Here is a 17,812-nt window from a genome sequence, read left to right as displayed (position 1 = left end):
ACAGCATATTTACATGCAATACGTTTTTTTGCCATCTACATGTTTACACAGTAATAGGCTGTGTGCCGTGCGCAGCTGCAGCACTGAGCGCATATTTACGTTGTTGGACATCATACCCTCGCCAGTGATTGAGACTTACGTTGTTTTGCCGTAACAATGGCAATAGCGTGGTAATGTTACGACGGCAAAACAATGTATGTTTTTATTAAATGCAAATTATTCTAAATGGGTCTAGTGAAATCAATTTGCATTTACTTTATTACTGATACTGTTGGTCCTTCTAGGGTAAGATATGAAGTGTTTAACAAAAACAGAAAAAGAGAGTTGTAGGATTGCAAAACTTCAAATTCAATTTACTGGAATTGTTGTTGGATGTAGATACGCTGTTTTGCCATCTCAAGGCTGATGTGTTGTTCATGTGTTACATGACCAGATATGTGGCAGCTGTTATTCTGCATCTGTGACAGATGTCTATTTTTCATTTTGATGAATTTGTAATTTCATTTCATTTTCTTTACTAATGTTCTAGTACTGCATATTGTCTATTATGTCTAGTGAGACCGTAGTGATTGCACAGAAAGACTGTTCAGTATTTTCTTGATTTAATACTGTGCCATTATTAAGGAATAAAAGCATGAATCACACTTCTGTATATCACAGTGTTAATTTTCCATACTGAGGACACTTAGTAGTCTAATGTAGTCTTCAAAGGAAATGGACTGTGATGGAGTATACCAATGTGACAGTCAGTAGTTTAGCCATTGAGTCATCATGGAGCTTACATACATCTAATGAACTCTATCCCAGCATGCCCTGTAGAAATCTGTGTTGGTCTGTGGCTCATGTTATAGCACTTCCATTGTTGACCTTATCCATTTCCCATGAGGTGATAATATAGAAATAGAAGTGTAAAAGCAGTCGCTGTGCAGTGCAAGCCGTCCATGTTGATACAGAACAGGTTATCAATTAGGTCAATTTATGGGGAAGTTTCAGAATCTTCATATTGTTACTGAAGCAATGCTACTGTCATTTCATTTTTCACTTTTTTGACTTGCAGGAGCACAATAAAATTAATGTCCACAAGTTCTTGGCCGGCATGCGTCTGGAAGCGGTCAACCCGAAGGCACCGTCACAAATCTGTCCAGCCACTGTGACCGACGTCTTCAATGTCTACTTCTTCCGGGTCACGATAGACGACCTCCGACCTGAAGCAGAGAGGGAGGAGATTAGGGTGACCTGTCATGGCATGTCTGGCGGAATCTTCCCTGTTGGCTGGGCTCACCAAAACGGAGTGGCAGTAACGCCACCAAAAGGTATGAATAATGTAAACACTTGCACCCTCACAATGTTGCTGGCTTTGAGATTTGTAGGCTACTCACTTCATGGTAATCGTACGCTGTGGTGATTATCTGTAACTCTGAAAGGATTATTGGTCTAACAAGCTGATGAGTTACTGCAAATGCACAATATTTGTAAATGAGAATGTGGGAATAGAGGTTGACATTCACTGCCTCATTGCAAATTATCCAAATCTTTCCTCGTGGAATTCTTTTTTCTTTTGATAATGTTAAGTGAAACCACTTGTATGAAACTAAAGACTTACATGCAAGAGACACCAGTTTAAAAAAAACAACAAAAAAAAAGAAAAAGAAAAAACAGCAACAAACAAAACTTGATGACAAAAATTCCCTGAAACAGATAGTAATGAAATGGAGTGGCGTGACATTTTGTTGATTTTTGCTTGCAGTCCAAATGTTTAGCATTTTTGACCCATATAAGTCTCACAAATTTCTCTCTAAAATAGCAACCTGTAATATCAACATTCAAACCATCAAGATGAAATTCTCAACTGATAACACACTGATGCTATGGAAACAGATGCATACTTTATGTATTACTTTTGGTGATTGAAATAGATAAAACTGAATTCAGTTGAATTGAAATAGCTCTGCTTATAAGCTGTTATAGAGTTAATTTATGGACTATGAATCTCATCTCTAACTATGCTAGGATTCTTGGTGTATGCAGTGCTCATATGGTCAGAGGCTTGGCTGCATTCTTATTTGTTACAGAGATCCCACTGAATAGTGCTGTCCTGTGGTGTGACAGGAACCAGGGGTCCGTTTCATGGAGTCATCACATAAAAGTCTTTACATAAATCTCAGAATGACCAAAGTCGCTCATATGTATCTATGTACGACTTTCAAAGAGAAGTAAAATCCATTTCATGAACTCATTCATAAGTGTGTCTTATGAGCAAAAAGTATCTTGTTAGACTGTCATGAAATGTACCCCAGGATGGCAGTCCTGTCTCTCTGTGCTAAATAGAAATAGAATACACCTGACCTCTCACATGAGACATAAATTATTCCTGCACTCTTACTGGATGTGTTTTACAGGTTACCTACAGCAAGGAAACCACTTTGACTGGAATGGCTACTTGCGACACGTGAAAGGAAAACCTGCCCACAGAGCCCTCTTTAAATTAGTAAGTGTACAGATTGTCATTTGTGATGAAAACTTTGGTGTTATTCAGTCTGAATAAAGGCTGCTAATGTTGTGCTGTACTTCTGTTTGTCTTTCCTTGTCTTAATGTCTAGCTATCTATCTTTCCATCCCTCCTGCATTTTTACTTTCATCTATCAATCCAGTTCCCTATCTATCTGCCTATCTACATATCTATCTATCTACTGATCTACCTATCTATCTACCTTTCTATACATCTGTCTATCTATCTATCTATCTATCTATATATATATATATATTATATATATATATATATATATATATATATATATATATATATATATATATATATATGAAGAGTTTGTTTGCAAAAACCGATAAATCCATATCTGTCAAATGGAGATATTTGCGATTAAAGGTCAAGAAAAATAAAGAGAATAATAAGAAAATTTTTGCTTCTTTTGACCATAACTTCAAAAATATACCTTTATATGTATTGACTAATATATCATTTAAAAGGTATTATTTTGTACTTTATAACAGAGACCGTACTTCAAAATCTTCAAAAATGGACTTATCGGTTTTTGCAAACAAACTCTTCATATATATATCTATTTATCTATTTATGTGTCTATCTATCTATGTTTCTATCTATCTATCTATCTATCTATCTATCTATCTATCTATGTTTCTATCTATCTTTCTATATATCTATTTATCTATTTATGTATCTATTTATGTTTCTATCTATCTATCTATCTATCTATCTATCTATCTATCTATCTATCTATTTGGTTTTATTTTGTTTAGTCGTGATGAATTTGCTTCACATCATCCTAGATGATGCCCTGACCAGAATTGTGAAACTTTGAATCAGCCATGCCTCATGTCTCATGCCTGTCAGGGCAATTTGTCAAATCAGTTGCAATGAATACAAAGTAATTTGAATATCTGATAGTTGTGACATGAAAGAGAAACTTTGCACTTTTATGTGTATGACATCCCCAATCATATCATATGTTTGGATGTTACCTATTGATGCTTCTGAAATACTTCTTTCTTGCAAGGAGAGTATAGTTTGGAAGTAGAGAGATTAGTTATTACTTGTATGTTGTTACATGACACAGCTATATTAAAAAAAAAAAAAAAATTGTGACGGAAAATTTCCTTTGTGCTTGTGATTGTCCACAGAATACTGAACATGACTTTCAGCATGGGATGAAGCTGGAGGCCGTTAACCCCTTCAATGCCAACCAGGTGTGTCCAGCGACAGTGACCAAGATTGCTGGCCGCCACATGTGGCTGCACTTCGATGGCAGCAAATTGCCCAACCACATCGTCGACGTGGAGTCCACGGATATCTTCCCAGTGGGTTGGTGCGAGAGCAGTGGCCATCACCTGCGCACACCAAAGAAGCTGCTGGGTGAGTCAGGGTTTGTTGTCAGCACAGCAACAATAGCACAACAATATGAATGTGATCAAAGTTGGATGAGAAATTAGGGATGTTATTACATTTTGAAGTTTCGCTAATTTTTGCCAAACAGTTCTTGAACAGTTGATTTGATGATGTCATAATTTCACATTTTTCCATGGATGAAACTGATGAATTTTTTATTTTTTCTGCTATAAAAATGTCAAGCAAAATAATTCTTGGCTGATTAACTTCAAAATGATGATTTGATAGTTAGAAGTTAAGATTTGATGATTTGATAGTTAGAAGTTAAGATTTGAGACTTGGGCATAATTGCATTTGAACAAAATATAAATGTTTGAAGTTTCAAGATTTTGTGTCCAAACTATACGACAAGATGTTAGCCACTGCCTGCTTGCTTCACAAGGATAAATGCATGCAATATTTCCTGACAGTAAACCTGGTGTGCTGAAAGCGAACCTCCTTAGAAACACAAATAAATGAGCAAAACATTTATTTAATGAGCATATCTTAAAAAGAAGGATCTTTATATGAAAACTTTGATGAAGATCTAGTGATGTGTTATCTGTTTTTACTACAGTCAGTAAGTTGTCATATGTGTGTATTTATTTCTGCAGCACGAAAGACAAAGAGAGTGGCTATTGTGTGGCCAGAAAAAATGAGGTGGGTGTGGCTTTGTGGTCTATTTTTTTGTCTGTATATTTGTTTTACTGTTCATCAGAAAGTAATATGACGACAAAGACAAATTGTCTAAGACCCTTGAAAATTCTTCAATTTTATAAGTTATTTTTACATGATTATGGTTGATACAGTTATGTATGCTTTTTGCAGTGAAAGATAAAAAGGAATTGTAATGATGTTGTGTTTGTGTCACATTTGTGAGCATTTCTCTGGGGAGCTATAACACATAACCTTTGGTTCTCTCACAGACATATTCAGTACAACAGAAATAAGTATGTCTGTAGCAAGAATGCCAGAAGAATGTAATGGAGTAGTTTGTCTGTCCTAAATGTCTTGAGCAATTGATAGGATATGGACCCATCAGATTTGTGTTGGAAGTCAGTGAAGGTATATGGTGTAGCAAGGAAGTTCATGAAGGTTGTAGGAATGCAACAATAACCTGAATTAGATAAGGCATGAAATGCAGACAAAAGTCATGAGATACCTATAGTATCATTCTCCAGTAGTTTGTAAGCTGCTTAATAATCTGGCACTGAATACCAATATCAGGAAAGATTATGAATTTGGAAGTGCTTCTTCTGCTAGCAAATTGGGAGAGCCAAAAATATGCAGTCTCAAAAAAAAAGGGAAAAGAAAGCATATTGCAAATAATACCAGACTTTGATTTAAAAGGCATGCACAGAATGTGATCATGTGCTGTAGCAAGGTTTTATTTTACAGTGATATTATACCTGGCAAAGACCCAATTTTTGTAAGGCCACCCCAATCAAACCACAGCAGTTTACACAACTATCACATTTGCTGTGACTATGTCTTTGTAGGTTGACCCCCATGAGCCCAGGTCGCGACCTCTACCACAGAGTTCGTGAGGTGAGAGAAGCTGCCAGAGACGAGGATGGAGCTGAGGAAGGTATGGAGGATCATTAAATGATAAACTTACAGTGTATGATGTCCAGGAAGTACTGACTGAACTTAGATTCAGTACAGCTTTTTGTCGTTTGATATTTGCTCTGTATACTCAAGGATGCTGGGCTGTACTAGCACTGGCTCAAGAATCCAGAAAAGAAGTAATATGCTTCCTTGGCAAAGAATATCAAAGAGAAAGTCTACCCCATGTTTCAAGTTATTTTCAATAAAAGAAAAAAGGTCAAATAGAACGGCAACAGTTTGAGTAGAATGATATCGAAAGTAAGAAAGATCTGGAGTTGAAGGTTTTATATGTTTTCATATCGTGGTTGCATTCACACATGCAAGTTAATGAGGGGAGGAAGTCAAACTCCCATTAGTTTTACAAACTGAAAATATAGATTTTTATTAAGTATTAAGGTCTTTAAAAGGAAAGAGTTGAGCTACATTTTGAAGACTGAGATAATTTGATAAGAAGCATTTAGTTTTTAAATATATATATTAATATATATATTAATATTTAAAGAGAATTTAGGCAAGATTTTTAAACAAAAAGGATATTAGCGATTCCTGCAGGCGTAGTTTTTGGGTAAGTTTGTATGAGAACTTGTAGACAGTTCAATGATTTGAAATGACACCAAAATTTCTCTGCGGTATCTAAAACAAGTTTGTCATGAATGACGAACCTTTTAAATGGTAGATCCCAATGTCTTCTGGTGCAGAACAATTCAAATTCTGTCTGTGACTGTAGTGCTTTATCTCCATCATGTCTTCTTAAGTTTTCAAATCTCTGTGATTTCAATTCATGACTGCTTGTAGCTAAGCCTTTTTTTTCAAGCAACAGATTTTGTCAATGATAATAACCTCATCCTAAGCATCTGTTCCACATTTAAATCTTCATTCATTCTCGTTTGCCTTATACGCTCACCAGACTGGATCGACAAGGTGTACTACAACCACAAGTGTTTCTCAGGCCCGTACCTGAACAAGGGTCGCATCGCTGAGCTGCCCAAGTCAGTGGGGCCCGGTATGGTACCCCTGGTGCTCCGAGAGGTGCTCCACATGCTCATCAATGCGGCCTACAAGCCTCCCAGGGTGTTGCGAGAGCTCCAGGTTGAGAATGAGGAGACAGCAGGGATGAATGGCTCCCTACACGTCATGAAGGCAAAGTTAGTGCAAACCAACTCTTGTCACTCTAGCGTTAGGCAGAAATAATCGTAGACAGCTAGATTTTTTCCAAATGCATGAAATTCTTCCGTCAAGATGTTTTAATTGCAACTGATTGACAAATTGCCCTACATTGACATAGATAAGCACTGAATTGATCAGTGTTTTAGTAGTAGCCATGACAAAAAAATCATGAGTGTACATACTCGAGCAGGATTCAAACCTAGGACCTCCTGATCTCCGGACAGGCATCATCTCCACTAGACCACCGAGCTTTCGCCTGACAGCAAGTGTTGGTTCTAATCCCTATAGCATGCAGCGGGTACTGTGTAATCATTCAAATTCATGAAATTCTTCCATTGAGATGTTTTCACTGCAACTGATTGAAACTTGCTGTCGAGCGCAAGCTCGGTGGTCTAGTGGAAATGACACCTGTCCAGTGATCAGGAGGTCGTAGGTTCGAATCCTGTTGAGTATTTATGCCCATGATTGTTTATCGTGGCTACTACTAAAACACTGATCAATTCAGTGCTTATCTATGTTGATGTGGGGCAATTTGTCAATCAGTTTCGACAGCTAGATTTGGTTTTCAGATAGACTCTGCTTTGATGGTTTCTCGGATTGATGAAAATTGAGCAGTTAACATACTCGTAATAGAAATATGGATAGATAACTGGATAAATATGAAGATTGTACTTCATAGATACATAGTTTGTACACTGTTTTCGAGGGAGAGAAAGAATGTGATGAAATATGATGGTATATAGTTGCTGTTTTTGTTTATAAGAGTTGTGCTGTTTTTGTTAATTTCTCCCAGTCCTCAATTGCTCTTTCAGTCATAGGGTGATGAATCAATTAACCTATATCGCCATATTTTGCAGAAGTTGAGTGAGTTATTTATGGCATGGAATTGTAGAACTTTGTGATGGGGAGAATGGGGGTGAATTACAAAGAAAAAATTCTGGAAACAGTCACAGTTGACAGGCTTGACACCTCTCCTAGGGGGTTATACAGTCAGCATGTGTCTTAGTACTGTGTATATCAGAAGATGAAGAATAGGTGAGCAAGTTTGCATTGTGGGTTGTAAAAGCTTGTCATTATTGATTTGTGTGTGTGTGGAATATTCCAATGTGCTTTGATATAATAATCATATTTTGGTCAATTTAATATCACACAAATGAAAATACTTTGCATGAGGTACTATGGCCACTTTATCCACATGGCTTGAATGACTTATGGACAGATATGTTGGGGATTTTTAGAAATCTGATCTTCTGTGCTAGCATGAAATAACTTCTTTTATATTCTCACTGAGTTTAACTGAACTATCTGAAAATGACTCCATTGTGCAGGTACAAGGGCAAAAGCTACCATGCCATGATAGAGCTGTGTAAGACGGCCAGTGAGGTGCCAGGTTTTCTTCGCAGCACCTGTCTGAACCTGGAGTGCTGTCCCAACCTGGTCTCCCTCAACCAGGTCACTGACACCTGCCCTGAACAGTGCTTTAACCTGACTAAGAGCAAGTACAGTGAGTTCAGCTCTACATATCATAACCTTTTTATCCAACTCCAATCATACCACACCCTGCTCCACATACATGTCAGTCATTTTCATAGCCCCCTATATAGTATTTCTTATCTTATTGCAGCCTATTTGTGCAATGCAGAGTGTGGTACTGTATAAGCTGTTATTTTCGTGAATTTTCGTGACATTTTTGCGAGATGTTGCTTTCACAAATTGACACAGGCTACATTGTAAATGCACTATTACCCTAGCGCATGGCAATATTTTCATGTGTTGTTAAATTCGCGGTCCAACAGTGATTTGCGAAATTCACAAAAAATAACAGCTTACTAGTATGTATAGTATATGTATAGTACAGTATGTCTGCTGCACTGCTGTAGTTATCTTGGTATAACTATCTGCTGTTTATTTTCATCTTTGCCTTATGTACCTACATCTTAAAACATAGGACGATCTATCAATATCAAAACTAACAACTGTTCAGCTCATCATGTGTGTTTCTTGGTGAAACCGAGTGCTATTGTTTTTTGACAAGTAAGCTCTATTAGAAACTGAGATGTATTTTTGACATGACCGCCACTTCTTTCAGTCCAAGCCTATGGCAGGAAACACAAGATGGTACGTATCGGCAGACCTCCAGGCTGCAAGCCAGCAAAGACGGCCGAGAAGAAGGGAGGCCCGGGACGAAAGCGCAAGAAGCGCCGGCAGCTCTTCATCCACCGCAAGAAGCACAACCTAAAGACGGAGTCTCCAGAGCAAGGCAGGGGTGACCCAGCCACACCCAGGGGTGAAGGGGTTGCTGGTGGTGGGGGTCCCGAGGCTGAGGCTAGGAGGAGAGAGGTGATGCATTCAGCCAAGAAACCATTGGTCAGTGTGGCCAAGGCCTTGCTGGACTCGGCCAAAAGAACAAAGGTCAGTTGCTATACTGATATCCGTTACATTCTTGACTAAAATGAAACTTATAATAGTATTATTGATGAATTCTTATTCACAAAGAAATAAACACATGAGGAGTGTCTTTGAACTGATTGAACACACATCCCTGTTGAAACTTGTATGTAAAGTTTTATCAGAAGGATTTCAGTGTACCAGGAATCATAGATTTCAAGAATGTTCTAAGACTCCGGGAATAAACTACAGGAACAGACAACCACCCACTGGGAAATTCATTGGTCACTGTATTGTATCACAAGCTCCTCGCCTGTCGTTATTTCCTTGAGTGAAACAAACATGTTTAGGAGTTATATGCCCCTATATCTTTTTTAGTTTCAGTCAGTATTGATTTGATATAGACAAATTTACAAAATGGGGATTTTAATAACAAATGTTATAACACAAGAAACTGACTTTACTCATTGCAATATCTCTCTATCTATCTATCTATCTATCCACCAATCTGTCTGTCTCTATTTTTATCTATCTCCACCTATCTATCTCTCTATATATACCTCTATCTGTCTCTACCCATCTTTCTCTCTCTCTATCTATCTGTCTATCTATCTGTCTCTCTATCTATCTATATCTATTTATCTATTTCTATCGATCTTTCTATCTATATCTATTCATCTATTTCTATCGATCTTTCTATCTATCTATCTATATCTATTCATCTATTTATCTATTTCTATCCATCTTTCTATATATATCTCTGTCTATCCATCTCTCTATCTATCTGTCTATCCATATCTTTCTATCTATATATCTATCTCTCTATCTAACTCTCTATCCATCCATCTATCTATCTATCTGTCTATCTATCTATCTATCTCCTGTCTCCTGTCTTTCTCATTATCCCTCTCCCACAGCTTCAGCACAGTGCCCCCAAGCTGGTGCTCCCCCACCGAGAGCGAGGCACCAAGATGAAGACGTTTGCTGCCCGCCTGACGTCCTCCCGGGCCCAGAAGAAGGAAGAAGAGCGTCAGAGACAAGAGGAGCAGGAACGGCTGCTGATGGAGCAGCACCAGAAACGGCAGAAACAGCAGCAACAGGAGCAGGAGCGCCACAAGCACAAACATACCAAAGACAAAAAGCCTGTGAGTCCCTCTCCTCTTCACAAATGATGATTATGATGATGATGATGATGACGATGATGATGGTGATGATGATGGTGATGATGATGATGATGATGACGATGATGATGGTGATGATGATGGTGATGATGATGATGATGATGATGATGATGGTAGTGATGATGATAATGGTGGTGATGGTGGTGATGCTGATGATGATGGTGGTGATGGTGATGATGCTGATGATGATGATGATGACGATGATGCTGATGGTGATGATGATGATGGTGATGCTGATAATGCTGATGATGATGCTGCTGATGATGATGATGATGATGGTGGTGATGGTGATGATGGTGATGATGGTGGTGATGGTGATGATGATGCTGATGATGATGATGACGATGATGATGGTGATGATGATGGTGATGATGATGATGATGGTGGTGATGCTGATGATGATGGTGGTGATGCTGATGATGATGGTGGTGATGGTGGTGATGGTGATGATGGTGATGATGGTGATGATGGTGATGATGATGATGATGATGATGTCTTATTTACCCAGGGTAGCCTACCAGATGGCTGTGCCATTGTTATTACCCTAGTGTCGCCAGGTACCCATTTATACACCTGGGTTGAGGGACATAGTGGGTTAAAACATTTTGTCCAAGGACGTAAGCACTGGGCAGGATTCGAACTCGGATCCTCCGAATGAGAGTCGGGAGTCTTATCCACTATGCCACAGCGCCTCCATGATGATGAGCTTTATTGCAAAATGGGTTAAGAACCATTTCTAAACAATTAAATGTAAGTCAGTCATCAGACGGAGCAAAATAAAACTTTACATTGATTCCTCGCTTGCTATAAACGAGGGATATTCTTGATGTTATGATAATAGATATTCCATATTTTCTTGTCTTCTAGCAGCTTTAATTGCAAATTTCTCAAATTAAGGAGAGTGGAGTCAACTCATTTTGCTATCAAACTCTTCATTATCTTTGGTCTGAACATTTGATTTGAGAGTGACAAAAGTACAAACCAGGTATACAAAGAAGCATACAACCCTTTCCCACACTATTCTATGTTTGTATTCTAATTTTTGCCAGTGTCAAGGTACCTACCCCCTTAAGATCTTATGTTCTTGCAAGAAATTTGACACCCACTGTTTTGATGTGAACTACCACATTCAAGTAAGATTTAGCAGAAATTATGAAAACTTGCTTGCCTTCATTGTTCTTCCTGCCTGCCAAAATAATATTTCAACTAAGAGGCTCAAGTGTGAAACTTCCTTGCTGCTACTATTTCACTCTTTCATGAGACTGCCATAGTCTTGTTAGTTGACTCCTTTTGCTTAATATGTTTGTGTGTTTCAAACTAGTTCTCCTTAGCTGCATTTGTTGGAACAGTGTTCGTAGCAAAAGTGGATAGATGTAGTCCTGCAAATTATTTACTTTTACCCTGTAATAATCTAGTGACTATTTTGTAAATTGAAATTTCTACAGAATGCTGGCGTTATTCAGCGACCAAATGAGAGCGAAAACACCCTTCACCTTGACAGCAACCCACTGCATTGGAGTGTAGACAAAGTGGTCAAGTTCATCAAGAAGACTGACTGCGCCCCTCTTGCCAAAATCTTCAAAGAGCAGGTAAGATTCTGCCCCCCTCTCAGACAGACTCCTCCCCCCCCCCCCCCCCCAAGGCTCTGCCCCCTCACAGACTTGACATGCAGATTAAATGGTGGTTTTGACAGTACACTTTGTTGGAAACTAGGCAAACTTTGTTCAAGTCATTTGTTCACAGTACATGCATTCTCTTAAAGGTACTAGCCCACATTTGTAAACCTGCAGCAATTGGTCTCATAGTTGGCATGGAGTTTGGGTATGATTGCAGTAACACCTGTGCAAAATTTCGTTCCAATTAGTCCATTACTTTCACAAAAATAAATGAAAATGCACCGTATGCATGCGTATAACGCTCGCTAGCTCCGGTCCACATACGTACTACTTGCATGCGATACATGTGTAAGTTACATGTACGTACTAGTAGCTAGCCCTGGTCCTGGCGGCTACCTCGCAGCTGAGCGGGAGCAAAAATCACTGCCACATTCACGGCGACTTCACAAATAAAGCACGGCTAAATTTCTATCATAAACACAATGACAATTAATACATTACCTTTTCGATTTGGTTTTTCTCACCCATTTATCTAGAAACTGCAAAATTTTCTACATTTTTTTTAGGAGTAATAAGCGGCCTGCCCTAGTGCAACAGTGGAGAGACTTGCTGCTATATCCATTAGTACGCATTACACATGCTCTCAATGCACTGCACTGCATGCATGCTGTGCGCCTGTGCAAGTGATTGTGAGTTTCAGTGAGCATCGGTGAGCTGAAGATATTCGCGTTTAGGCAACATTTTCTGCATCATAAGCACTGAAATGCATCAAACAGTCGCCGAAATTAATCATTTAGGTTTAATCGACCCATGTAAGTATTCCTAGTAGTTTTTTGTTGAAAAATTAAGGAAATATAGCGCCGAAACGGCACCCGTTTTGTACAACTCCTCGATCTGAATGCGAAAATGGCACAGCCCCAATGCTGCACGCTGGGGCTGGTCGCAGTTAGTACGTAGCTAGCCCGCGCTCGTAATTCGATTTTGGGTCGGGTTGACCCGGTTTGAAAATTGATTTTAAAACGATGATTTTCTCTCTTTTATTGAATGGTATAGACAAAGAACAACAGGTGAGGTATGTTACTGTTATAACTTGTACTTGAAGTCATATTGGACCTGTTTTATGCAGTTTTGATTTTCGTGGGTTTGCAAATGTGGGCTAGTACCTTTAACTCTTCAGTGTGATTGAAAAGTTTGAACCAACCATGAGTGCATGAGGCAGTGGAATAAGGCATTTTATCCCCAATGCGTAAAAGTTCTTTGTCCCATGGTTGTGTGCTTACAGCCATTTATTCAATTTTGGTTTGCTTTAATTCAAAGGGTATGCATAGGAGTAAGCATATGTGTGATGACATGATAGATTTCTTTTTAATTTTCATGAATGTTCTGTGCCTGTGGGCAAGAAAAAGCTTCATCCCAGAATCTTATCTCATTTCAGTCTCCTTTCATGCAGATGGGGTGAGATGAGACGATGTTACGTAGAAGTAGATTTGTATTTTTCCATTCTTTGGCATCAATGAAGGGCACTTCATCAATCAGTTGCCACAATTTTTTTTTTTTTTTTTGCATTTTACAGCAGTTCCTATTTCTGGCATATACTCTTTGTCATCTTCAGAAGCCATAGACATATGACATACGTCAAGAAATTTGCAATCTGAATCACCAAACTTTTATGTCCTTGGCATTTTAGTCCCCATGTTTTCCTTGATATGGAATGATGCCTTTGCAAAAGAAGGTTGACATTTGCACGGCATCACATTGCTACAATGTTGCAGAAAAGCAGGTCTTACATAACTGATTCCAGTGGAAATAAATTCATAAGTAAAACTGGGTTGGATTATTTGTTTGCCATTTGTACAATTCACATAAAATCTCTATATCGTAGAATAGGGTATAGAAGATATCATAGCCACATGTTGTTTGGTGATAAACAAGTTTAAAATCCAATTTTGGATTAAACTTTGCTTGCTTGGAAAAAAAATATGTTTCCACTGGTGAGGAAAGATGAATGAACCATACTCTGAAAGCACTGGGAATATGGCCAACTTTCTTTATGTCTAATTACAATGGGTCTGCATTTTAGAAATCTTAATCAATTTGTAACAAGAGAGGGCTGCATAGACTTCACAAAATAGTTGTTTGCAAATCACCAAAATAGAAACGGGATTTATTTGAAGCAATATAACTATTGATATGTATGGCCTCTTGCTTACGTATGTACCGGTCTATATGGGTTCTCCCTTCTCGGTACTGAGCAAAACACATCGACTTGGGCGATTTTCGACTTGTGCGTAAGTCGGAAAAAAAAATTGACTTACAGTTACACCACACGTACATGATGTACATGTATGTTGTCTACTCTGAAGCCGAGAGCTGGAGCGGTGTGCCGCAGCATGGGTCGCCCGGCAGGGCCCCGGCTAACTTTGTATAGACAGTGCATTAGTATTGGCACAGGTCCGATTACTTTACACCCTTGTTAAACCTTGGGGAAGTGAATATGAACGACATTTGAGTGGTGATTGATTCCAGTTTACCATACCGTGGCTTGAAATGCGTGTAGAGGTGCAATTCTGATTTACCTGTGCCCGTAGCTTTCCCCCTACTTTCCGCTTTGAAAACTCAGCAGCTTCATCCGTACCACTCCACTGCACAGCGCTGCAAATACCAAGCTACACTGCAAGCTCAATACTGTACATGTAAATGAACGCATGTGTACTGTACGAACGCCTTACTGCGAGTGGAGCAATACACAGCCCAGTCGCTGTACGTACGTACGTACGTACTTTAGATCATTTTTTTTTTTGTCACCTCAAACTCATCCGACAAACAAAATAATAATGAGTAATAAATAATGAATAATAAATGACAATGATTTATTACACAATAGAATCTTATTCGACTTAGGCACAGTGAATTCAATGGTTTTTCCGTGAAAGTGTTCTTGGAATTTCATCGACTTAGGCGAGTATTCGACTTACAAAATTTGACTTGTGAGTGAATTAATACACGTAAGTCAATGGGGAAAAATCGGGACTTTTTAAAATCATCGACTTACGCGATTATTCGACATATGCGACGTCGACTTAGGCGAGTTTAACTGTATTGACGCTTCTGAAGCAGGTATGAAGGTTGTCCTTAAGTGAAGGCCTCAAGCATGTGAATGTTGAATGTCAGTGTAGTCCAGAAGCCATACAAATTCTGTCATATTTGTTCGTAACGATAGTGCTTTACTTATTCACTCACCCTTTGAAATTACAGCTCTCAAATTGATATAGTTTCAGTCGTTACGAAAATGGTAAAGTCATGACATTTCAACATTATTGTTTATTACAGTGAATCTTTACCAGTAATTATGATCGGAATGAAAGTAATGGAGCATGTAATTGGTGTGAGTAAATGCAGGCTGCAAGTTTATCCATCTTTAGCATTTCCAAGTGAATAGATGTCTATTCTCTTATAAATTACTTAAGTCGGATGGTAAATGCATCATGTAATGCTTTACAAATGACAGTACATATCACATGGGATATATCATTGAGGCCATCACTTAATCTTACAATGAGATTTCTTTATTCATGGACTTTACCATGCTTTATAAGTGAACACTGGTCTTGTTTCCTTTTTCTTAATTTCTCTTTGTTTTTCATTAATTATGATGATTGCAATTTTGACAAATTAGAAAGCAAGAAAACACATAGAGCGTGTAATCTGAGAAGTTGTTATAGTCATACACACTGTGCAGATTTGCAACATGGTGCAATGAGTGGGCAGAGAACAAGCCAAATTATTCAGAGCCTTTTGGGAAAGATGTAGCGAGATGCATAACTTAGTTGCCTGAATGAGATACACGTATTGATGATATGTCTGACGCAGTTTGGGATCACACTGAAAATTTGATCATATAGAGCGAGCTTGGAGGAATTGAGCAATAAAGATTTCACTTTTCAAATCTGCCCAAACGTAGTGAGCTATCCATTTGAAATATTTACAGTGCACCCTATTTTATGAGCTAAAGGCTTTTGTGCTCACACAGATATGCATTATTGGGACTACCTGAGCAGACCAGAGAGAGATGATTTTATAAACCCCAAATTAAAATGTTTAAATCTCTGTAGAGAAATAGTTTGAACTCATGTTCATCAGGTGATATGCTAAAAAATATATTAAAAAAATACAAAAATCATGCATGTACAGGATCACTTACTTGATACAAATTTTTATCTTTAAATCCAAATGTTTATTACCACCCATATGACTCCACACAGAAAGAAATGAATGCACAGATAAACACTGACAATGTTGACAAATTTTTTGTCTTATGTTTGTTATCGTGTGGGTTTGTGTGTTTGTTTGTTTGGTCAGGAGATTGATGGTCAAGCCCTGCTGCTGCTGACCCTACCCACCGTCCAGGAATGCATGGAGCTGAAACTTGGACCGGCCATCAAGCTGTGCCACCACATCGAAAGGGTGAAGATCGCCTTCTACGAACAGTATGCATCGTAGCGTGGCTGGCGGGAAATCTTTCTCTTCTCCCCAGGAGTGAGGTGTGAGGAAAAATGAGTTCTCTGGAAGACATGAAGTGATCCCGAGAGTGCTGTTTGCAAAGGATGATCATTGTAAAGAGTGTATGAGACAGAATACAGCTTACCCAATGTATCTCATACATGTGATGATGTCTCCTATTCCCCAATGCAGAGCATGGTGTCTAGTTTCTGCTCACCCTAGAGGACCTGTGCTGCAAAAAAGATGCAGTTTTTGTGAGAGTTCACACTGTGAATTGCATTGCTGTAAGCTTTTGAGCGTTATTTCTTTACTCAGGAATGCCACATCTTTGTGCGGTTGCAACGGATGAAGGCTTTGCTTGCAAACCAACGAATGGAGTGGGACTAAAAGAGAGAAGAGCTTTGCTTCACTGTGTAGTTCAAACTTTCAAACAAGTGCCACATTGGAGTGCAATACGACGATGAACCCACGAGTTTCATTCATCCAGGCGTATGGTTCAATGTGGCTGGTTGATGCCATTTGCTGACTATTGCTGGTCAACCTGCCAAGCTTGTGCTTGTGCCACAGGAGAGGATAAGAAAATTAATCGATGATATCAGATTATCAGTGTTTTATATCTCCCCTTTCAAACTTTTGCAAGTGCCAAACAAGAAGACATGCTAATCATAACCTATACTAGAAAATCAATGTTTTTTGTCCGCTTCAAGAGAAAACGACCCTCCATCAGAGAATTGAGTTCATTGGTCATCCATTTGAAGATGTTGTGGTCCTCTGTTACGTCCCTGAGCTACGGGTAATTGATCTAAAGCTCTCCAGCTTAGTCCAGACATGATATGACAAGGCATAGAAAGCACGATACAGTACTGGCACTCTGTGCATGGCATATGAGGCCTCTATCAATGGTGTTCATAGACAATCTCAGTCATAGTTTACCTCCTGATTTCACCTATCATAAAACCATTTTGAGACTTTGAAGTGGTGTGTGATGTAAATGGGCGTTAATATTCCACCAGAACTGCTTATGTTATTGGTGATAGTTACTGCCCGACCTTTTTTTTTTTCTTTTTTTCTTAAAATACCCGTTGAGGACGAGTCCCGAGTATACTCTGGCAGGTGTCTATGGCAAATGCGTGTTGTAGCAAAATCAGTCCATCCTCAACGGGTTAATGACAATTTTTTTTTTTTTTTTTAATGCAGCTTAGAGTGAGGGTACATGCCATCATATCGGCTGGCTTACCAGCTGGAAAATTCTTATAACAGAGTGAGTTAGAGAAAAAAAAAAATCTTAAGATGCCCTTTGGTCCTACCACTGTCTTTCTATAATGCTTCAAAGATATGGAAAAAATGGTATCTGTGCTTGTAAAGAGCTGATGTAAACATTACTTTGAAGCTAAGCTATTTGGCTGCCTCATAACTCTGTCACGTCTGTCTGTGTTTGAATTAGTGTAGAG

At 38.7% G+C, this 17,812-nt stretch overlaps 1 protein-coding gene across 1 annotated transcript in view; it reads left to right on the top strand.

Annotated features, from left to right (window-relative positions):
• Window positions 1-17,262, top strand: part of LOC140238633 (uncharacterized) — a 37,680-nt gene extending 20,418 nt beyond the window's left edge. The window contains exons 13-23 of the mRNA XM_072318536.1: window positions 1,058-1,313; window positions 2,400-2,488; window positions 3,658-3,889; window positions 4,516-4,561; window positions 5,401-5,489; window positions 6,417-6,654; window positions 8,005-8,180; window positions 8,766-9,088; window positions 9,982-10,209; window positions 11,691-11,834; window positions 16,221-17,262. Coding sequence (XP_072174637.1) covers window positions 1,058-1,313; window positions 2,400-2,488; window positions 3,658-3,889; window positions 4,516-4,561; window positions 5,401-5,489; window positions 6,417-6,654; window positions 8,005-8,180; window positions 8,766-9,088; window positions 9,982-10,209; window positions 11,691-11,834; window positions 16,221-16,361 — 1,962 coding nt within the window. The 3' untranslated portion in view covers window positions 16,362-17,262. The remainder of the gene's footprint in view (window positions 1-1,057; window positions 1,314-2,399; window positions 2,489-3,657; window positions 3,890-4,515; window positions 4,562-5,400; window positions 5,490-6,416; window positions 6,655-8,004; window positions 8,181-8,765; window positions 9,089-9,981; window positions 10,210-11,690; window positions 11,835-16,220) is intronic.
• Window positions 17,263-17,812: the final 550 nt, after the last annotated feature.

Source organism: Diadema setosum, chromosome 2 (assembly GCF_964275005.1).
Source record: "Diadema setosum chromosome 2, eeDiaSeto1, whole genome shotgun sequence".
In the NCBI taxonomy this organism is placed as follows: Eukaryota; Metazoa; Echinodermata; class Echinoidea; order Diadematoida; family Diadematidae; genus Diadema; species Diadema setosum.
This window is presented reverse-complemented; position numbering and strand designations above follow the sequence as displayed.